This window comes from Gracilinanus agilis, chromosome 4, assembly GCF_016433145.1.
Source record: "Gracilinanus agilis isolate LMUSP501 chromosome 4, AgileGrace, whole genome shotgun sequence".
In the NCBI taxonomy this organism is placed as follows: domain Eukaryota; kingdom Metazoa; phylum Chordata; class Mammalia; order Didelphimorphia; family Didelphidae; genus Gracilinanus; species Gracilinanus agilis.
This window is the reverse complement of record NC_058133.1, coordinates 192,584,140-192,592,342: the sequence shown is the minus strand read 5'-3', so window position 1 is coordinate 192,592,342 and position 8,203 is coordinate 192,584,140. Positions and strand designations below refer to the sequence as shown.

The 8,203-nt window shown below is 40.0% G+C and overlaps 1 protein-coding gene across 1 annotated transcript in view; it reads left to right on the top strand.

The window, feature by feature from the left end:
* Positions 1-1,857: 1,857 nt before the first annotated feature.
* Positions 1,858-8,203, top strand: part of CDC6 (cell division cycle 6) — an 11,676-nt gene continuing 5,330 nt past the window's right edge. Inside the window, exons 1-8 of the mRNA XM_044673972.1 lie at positions 1,858-2,026; positions 3,920-4,198; positions 4,328-4,527; positions 4,759-4,934; positions 5,430-5,536; positions 6,253-6,392; positions 6,838-6,938; positions 7,978-8,042. Of these exons, the coding sequence (XP_044529907.1) occupies positions 1,864-2,026; positions 3,920-4,198; positions 4,328-4,527; positions 4,759-4,934; positions 5,430-5,536; positions 6,253-6,392; positions 6,838-6,938; positions 7,978-8,042 (1,231 nt within the window). The 5' untranslated portion in view covers positions 1,858-1,863. The remainder of the gene's footprint in view (positions 2,027-3,919; positions 4,199-4,327; positions 4,528-4,758; positions 4,935-5,429; positions 5,537-6,252; positions 6,393-6,837; positions 6,939-7,977; positions 8,043-8,203) is intronic.

Genomic DNA, 8,203 nt, shown 5'->3' with positions numbered 1-8,203 from the left:
TCAGCAACAGTTTTTAAGGGTTCATGTTGGCAGTGCCCTTATGAAAAGTGTAAGTATTGCATGCCATCTACTTCCCAAAACTAAATGCAGTCTTCTCCTTGGGAAGATGTGTAATTAAAAGCCAGCTAGATAGGGAACCTTTAGTCCTCTTTAGAGGGGCAGCTTATTGAGATCTTTATCTCATTCTCTTTATCTCCCCTGTACTAGGCACAATCAGCTGAAAGTTTTAATCTGGACACATTGTGACATCACTTTCATTGGAGATCAAGGGTTGAAAGATCAAGCTGATTATACAAGCTCCTGTTAATGATTAACACCACCTACCTCTGGGTTTTGGTATTATTGGAACCCGTGGGTCTGTACGGGATGCTCCTTGGGTGTTTTCCGAGTTGGTTTGTGGATTTTTGTGATACTCATTTGTACCCATTACAGGCTTATGGAAGAAAAGACTAATAAATGGTGGCCAAGTCACCCTGGTGTTTGGCATAGTTTGATTTTGAAATCTTCCCTGTTTTTTTGTTAGTTACAAAAACTAAAAAGTTTTTTAAAGGTTTAAGAGCTTGACCCATTTTTCTAACTGAGAGGCGCAGGGTATCCTGTCTACTTCTGAAGAACCAGCCTTACCCCTCCTTTTTCTGTTCCGAGAGGTTCTTTTGCTAAAGAACCTGTGGCTTCCAGAAAGAAGTCGCGATTTTTCAGTAAGAAAAGATAAGTACCCATTCTCTCATGTGGCATACGGGGTACTATCTCCTTTGGGGGTAAACTCTTTTATGCTTAAAAACTGAAGGTGGGCTGGGAATGGGAGGGGACTGGGCGGGTTGTGCGTGCGTCCTTCTTAGACGACAGTTCCCAAAGGCCTTTGCGGCCCCTTCCCGGATGCCGTAGCCTATTGTCTCGCTTCATAGATGACTTTCCGCTTAGAAGCCGGATGTTGATGTTGTCCACGCCCAGGGGTTGTGGCTTCGTGGCGCGCCCGAAAACTTGGGGCTTTTCTATTGGTTCAGTGGTGGTGGCGGGGGGTGTCTGGGGGGGGGGAGGTAAGCGAGCCTCGGAGCGAGCTAGCCTTTCCCCGCCCTTCTGAGGACGCTGACCAATCAGCGGTGCAGTCTGGCTCTGGCGGGAAACGGGAAGCTCTCAGCTGAGAGGAATTGGCGCGAGCTGAGCTGCAGAGAGACCTTCTGAGCTGTGTGGCGGCAGCGTCTTAACTGAGCTGGCTTGAGCCGAGGTGAGATGAGGCGAGCCGGCCGAGGAACTGGGGTGGGAGCGGGCGGAGGATAGTCACAGCCCGACCTGCCCCAGGGCGGCGAGGGGGAGAGGCGCGGGTTAAGGCAGAGGGAAGAACCAGATGCGCCTAGCTGTAGGGTTGGATAAAGAGCCTTCCAGCCTGGGCAGAGTCGCTGTGAGGGAGAGAGCCCTTAGCTGACTCCTTATAGGAATCGGCAATTTTAAAGCGCTAGCCATTTTTATTAGTACTCGAGGTATTTTGTGTTTATTTACTAGTTTAAATGTTGCATCTCCTGGTACAGCGATTCTCAAATTTTTTGGTTTCAGGACTATTTTACACTCAGAAAAACTATTTAAGATCCTCCCCCAACTTTTTCTTTATGTCGTTTATATCCATAGATACTCATCCTATTAAAAATTAAAACGTCTTCGTATTATTACTAAAATAGTTTTGACCAGGGGGGTTCTTAAAGAACCACTGCCTTAATAGTACATAAGCTTCTTAAGGACAGGGGTCCTTTTTTTCTCCTCCTTTCCCCTTTAGTCTTTTTTCCCACATTGTCTTGTACCCAAACACTTAATAAATGTTTGTTGAGTTGTTGAATCTCTTTACTTTCTAGGCCTGAGTGTATTGCCATCATGCCTAGTACCAGATCCCAATCTCAGGCCACCATTAACTTTCCCAAGAAGAAAGTGGCCAAGACTTCAGGCAAAGGAGAAAATCATGGAGATATCAAATCATCGAATATACCATCTGCCCCTAAGCTTAAAGTCCTGCCTCTCAGTCCCAGGAAACGGCTAGGTAATTGTAGATGCAGCATTTTGACGTGTGGTTTTCTAACTCTGTAGCTTTTACTTGCTTCTTTTTTTTTTTTTTTTTTTTTAACTTTCAGGTCTCTGCAGCACTTTCCATAATTCAATTGAAGTTTCCCTTAAATGTCTGCAAAACTGCCAGAAAGGATTTTAGAGGTCATGTTCTGAACTAGATTTTTTTAAAGTGAAACATTTCTTCAACTAACTTTAGTTTACCTTCTTATCCACCTTTCCTTGCCCAGTTGAGAAATGAAAGATAAAGCCCTTGTAACATTTGGGTATATTGAAGCATGCATTGTTTAGGTCCAAAATATATGTCTCTGTACTTATGAGCCAATCTCTTCTGTCTAGAAGTGGGTTTGTATGTTTCTTTCTGAGGCCTCTGGAATAATAGTTGATCACTTAGATGTTTAGTGTTCTTAAGTCTTTTAAAGTTGTTTGTTTGCTTTTACAACATTGTTATTGTTTAAATAGCTAAATCTATGTTAAATTTGAACTCTGATTTCTGGTTCCCCAATCTCTCTAGTTCTTGAGGTTATTTCAAATGACGTAGTGATAATGAGCCATTATTATTTCAGAAAAGAACAAGTAGATTGTTTCCAAAGAGTACCACCTTTCATACTTTGAATAACCCCTTCTTGTGTTTACCACTGGGTAGTAAATACAAGATAATGAAGAGGCGCCATCTGGTGGAGAAGGCTGTGACAGGTCGTTTTCCTTGTTTAAAAACATTTTTAGTTTTAGAGTGAGGGAAGGTATTGTTTCCCAAGTAGCAATTTCTCATTTTTCCCATGGATTTTGAATCTGCTTTTTTAGAAAGTCCTTACTCCCTTGGACCAGCTGTTGGAACATCTCTTGCTTGAGGGGTCCCATTTACCATTTACTGCAAGTAATTCCCACTTGGCTCTAAGATAAAATACAAATGTCAGCCTAGCATTTGAAACCCAACACAGTCTTAGCTTCATTCTACCTTCCCAGAATTATGATTTTATACTCTTCATCATGTTTTCCAAACCGGCCCATTAGTTGTTTTCAACACACAGCATTCTATCTCTTGTTTCTATACTTTCTTAAATTCACTTCAGGTGCCCCTTTCTATGTAAAGCCTGATTTCCTTAATTATTAGTGTTCTTTTCCTTCTTAAATTAATTTGTACCTACTTTTCTCTATAAATGTTCTATTCCCTAATGGAATTTAGGCTCTTGTGGTCTGATACTGTTTTTATTCTTTTTCAAAATTATATTTTATTTTGAAATGCAGGTCTGTCTTCTTCCTCCCTTCCCTTCCTTCCCCCCAACTTAGAAAACTAGAAGAACAAAACCCTTGTTATGAATATGTATGGTCAAGCAAAAAAATTTCAGTACTAGCTGTGTTTTTTTTTTCTTTTATTCTCAGTCTATCTTCTGAGTCCATTACTTACTTCCCAGTCAGGTGGCAGCTAGCACATTTTGTCATGAATCCCCTGGAATTGTGGTTCGTCATTGTGTTGATTTAATTCCAAGTTATTTGTCTTTACTGTATTGTTGCCCTTTAATAACTTGTTCTCCTGCTTCTGCTCACCTTACTTTGTATCAGTTCATAAAAATTCTTTCCAGGTTTCTCTGAAAGGATTCTCTCCCCTCTCCCCCCCATGATATTACAATATGATAATATTCTGTCATGTTCACATACCATAAGTTGTTCAGCAATTCTCCAGGGTGTACTCCTTCAGTTTCCAGTTCTTTGCCATCACAAAAAGAACTGCTATAAACATTTTCGCACATATAGGCCCTTTTCCTTTTTTCTTTGATGTTTTTTTATTCTTTATATTCAGTGTCTTACATATAAGAAGTGCCTAACTGTTGGATTTCATAATGAATTTTGGCTTTAATATACATTTCAGGAGATGACAACCTATGCAACACTCCCTATAAGCTTACCTGCTCACCTTCAAAACAGAGTAAGAAGGAGAATGGTCCTGTTCTTCCACTTACTTCTAAGAAGCATGGATTAGTATTTGATAGTCACCTGAAAATTAATTCTAGTAAAAGAGACTTAGCAGTAGTTCATCAAGACAAGGAGCTCTCTACTGTTCAAAAAGGTCAAGAGAGATCAAGGAATTCTGAGCCCAGTTGCCCACTGGAAAAGGAATCTGTGTGTATTCGGCTATTCAAGCAAGAAGGTTAGTATCTATATGGCAGCTGTTAGTGCAGCCTCATAAACAAGGCTGATGACTTTCTCTGAATAAAACCCAGTGGGTCTTCTCAGTCACCTTCTGTTGTGTCTAATTGTCCCTTTACGTCTGGAATAGGCACTTGTTACCAACAAGCAAAGCTGGTCCTGAATACAGCTGTCCCAGATAGGTTGCCTGCCAGGGAGAAGGAGATGGATATCATCAGGCATTACCTAAAGGAACACATCTGTGGGGAAAAATCTGGGAGTCTTTATGTTTCTGGTGCTCCTGGAACAGGCAAAACAGCAACCCTAACCCGGATTCTGCAGGATTTCAAGGTATTTAGTAAGTCTTAAGGTATGACTGACCTTCATGCCAAAGTTGTCAATATCTTTTGATTACTTCATTTCAACTTTGAAGACTAAGGAAATAGAAATTAATAAGGGCCATCAAATTTTCCCAAAGTAGGGTTCTTTTTCTTGAGTGCTATTGAAACCTCAAGACATTTTTGGTTCCATTGATTCTCTGGTTAACATTAAAGATATTCTCCTGTGTTTACATACTTCTAGGAAGAACTGAAAGACACTAAAACAGTAATGCTAAATTGCATGTCCTTAAGGACCTCCCAGGCTGTATTCCCAGCTATTGCTCAGGAGATCTGTAAGGAAAAAGTATCCAAATCATCTGGCAAGGACTTGATAAGGAAGTTGGAAAAGCATATGACTTTAGAGAAGGGCCCTATGATGTAAGTATCACCTGGGTTTGGGTTGGTCTTTATACATCTGGAAATCTTCTCTCTTTGCACCCATATCCTAGTGTTCCATGAAGAGTACGATTCTGGTTACTGTTGCCCAACTTGAATGGTGTCCAAGTCCAAGTGAATAGTAATGATAGTTTTATAATTATAAATCCCCTTTCCTCATATGTGATTCATTCATGCATTGAACAAGAAATAATCTGGGGATAGGGGCTCTAGGGAGAAGAAGAGAAATTCAATGTCTGCTTGTATAAATATGAAAATAATTTCAAGAGTCATTAAAATTGCTTTAGAGCATCTGGATTTTGCTTATTCTTGGGAGGGAAGAAGAAATTTACATTGATGGGCTGGTTTAAAGGGTATTGTGAGCTCCTCCAAATAGCTTAGCCTTGAATGGATGCAGAAAACTTGAGATTTGAGCAAACTTAAAGTTTCTGTTAAAAGATTAACACAGACCATGATTTTTTTTCTTTGTATATGTAGCTTGTTGGTGTTGGATGAGATGGATCAGCTGGACAGCAAAGGACAGGATGTGTTGTACACACTGTTTGAATGGCCTTGGCTGAAGAATTCCCGACTGGTGTTAATTGGTTAGTGTCTATCTGTTAGCTTTCAATTTATGAATTTTTTAGTTTTCTACTATTCATTTCTTAGATATAATCAGATAAACTCTTAATACTGGGGGATAAAGCCGAAGAATGAGAGTATTCCTTCCCTCAAATAGCTTACTTGCTAGGTGGGGGAAGATGTGCAGTATATACCCAGGAAAGCCAAAACAAAGTCGAAGAGAAAGAGAATACGTACAACTGAGGGAATCAAGGCAGGCTTCATAGAGTAGATAGAATCTGGTGGAACCTCAGAGGAAGATAGCTATTCCAAGAGGGAGAACCCTCTGCTTTCTATTTTGTGTCTTGATTTTCTACTCCTGCCTTGCCAGAAGGTGCTCTTGAGAAGGCAAGTTAACACTAATGTTAATTTAACCTAGCTATAATTAGGAGCTAAATCTGCATTAAAATATATGTAATATTGTCTTCTAGAGATACATATAAATCATGTAGGGGATTACACAATTTTTTTTCCAATAATGCAAATAACTGAGGGTCAGTAATTTTTTAGCCTTCAAATGATTTCCTTTAGGGTGATGAAATCTCCAATGAGCAGAGGGAACAAATGGGAAACTGTCTCTTGGCCAACTTGGTTGGGAGAAGAGATGGCATTTAGCATGAAAACCTGGGCTTTCCAGGGTCTGAATTTTCATTTGAAGTGACTACTTGGCTAACTGGTACCATTAACAATCTCTCTGCAGGTGTTGCCAATTCCCTGGATCTTACGGATAGAATCCTACCCAGACTTCAAGCTAGAGCAAAGTGTAGACCACAACTTGTAAACTTCCCACCTTACACAAAAGAACAGATAACCACCATCTTACAGGACCGACTTAAGCAGGTGAGCATCAGCAATCTGTTGTAATTCAGGGTACTTTGAGGGTAATAAAAACTAGGGACATCTAACAAACAAGACAGTTCTTTTTTTTTTTTAAGTTAATATTTACTTTCTAAAATCATGCTCTGGGTTATGGTGAGAAAAGAACTCACGGGTGAGAAGGGAAACTAGATTCACTCAGTTGTTTCCCTTGTACTCATACCTTGAAAAATTGAACCTGTGGGAAACTTTCTTGTTTAGAAGTATGTTTTGTTTTTGTTATTTTCATTTTATGAAACTTTATATTCTGTTTTTCTGAAAAATAATTATTGGCTCCCTGGAAACCTCATTCTTTTTGAACAGAAAAATATTTTATAGAACTCCCTGGGAAACTTGACAGTTTAAGATGTCAGTATGAAAGTATTTGAATTGAGAGATGACCCTGATTTGTGCTTTATCTTATTTAAAGGTATCTGGTGATCAGATCCTGGACAATGCTGCAATTCAGTTCTGTGCTAGAAAAATCTCTGCTGTGTCAGGAGATGCTCGCAAAGCACTAGATGTTTGCAGGTAATTTATAGCGCTGTTGGCCGCTTTTATTAAAAAAAGAAAAAAATGCTGTTAATTGTCTCTTGTAACTCAAGTGAATGTGACTTAAGAGGCTCCATTCTGCTGCTTTTTATGCTCGGAAAGGAGGACTTGTTTCTCAGTGGGGATCTCTGCATTTCGACCGTGTTAATGTCTGAAACATTATCAGTCCATTACCTACAGAGGGAGAAACAAATGAGATGTTGCTGGCACTCCCTGTGGTGATTATAGATTGGTTAATTACATTTGTATTAAAAAAGACTCCAGTTTACTTTTCCATTAGTCGGTCTCAAGCAGGTTTATTTATGGACCTGAACCATCTTTGCCTTTAGACTTTTTTTTCTTTACTCAGTTTTGTGAGTACCCCTTTCCAACAGTTTGTGCTCTCCCACACTTGTGCTCTAGACCACTTTCTCTCTCTTCCCATCCCCCATTCCCTCCTGCAGGGAAATCCTCTGTGCTGGCTGATGAAATTACTTCCTTCCCAGTAGGGACACTGGGTCCATTAAAATGATACTTGCTGAGCTGGCCCACTGGTCCAGGCTCCCCCCATCTCCATGTAGGAGATACAGGTCTGGCTTACGGCTTCCTGTGGTCAAAGTACTTTGGAGAAAGCACTGGAATAGTAAGCCCCTCATAGTACTAAATTATATGGACCTGAATTTGAACATTTCCCCTACTTGGCAAACTCTTCCTGGGTAAAGGTCATAGGGTTTGGACAGTGGAGGAGTGCAGCTTTTCTCCCCATTTTAACTTGCTTCTGAAACTCTAATGTTGGCTCTTTGTCCCCGTGTATGATGACCTACTTGGCAGTCATATAAGGGAACTTCATAGCATTGAAGTATCCCATACTTGAATTATTTTAGATTATCAAAAATTCTGTTAGCCGAGACATTAACCCAATTTTTGTCTTTAAAAAATTGTATAAAACAATTGTTTTCCGTTAAAGGGTTTACTTTCAAACATTTGGTGGTTTGGTTTAGCTCAGCAAAAATTAATTTTAGAAACATCTATCCTACAGGAGAGCTGTTGAAATTGTAGAGTCAGATATCAGAAGCCAGACTATCCTCAAACCACTGTCTGAAAGTAAGTGGCTTATCTTCCCTGCTGTCTTCCTTCTTAACTGAAAGCTTGGCTTTTCTGAGGAAAGAGGTGGGAGGGAGGATATTTGAAAAGTGAAGGGTGTGAGAGAGAGAGAGAGAGAGAGAGAGAGAGAGAGAGAGAGAGAGAGAGCTGTCTCTTATACA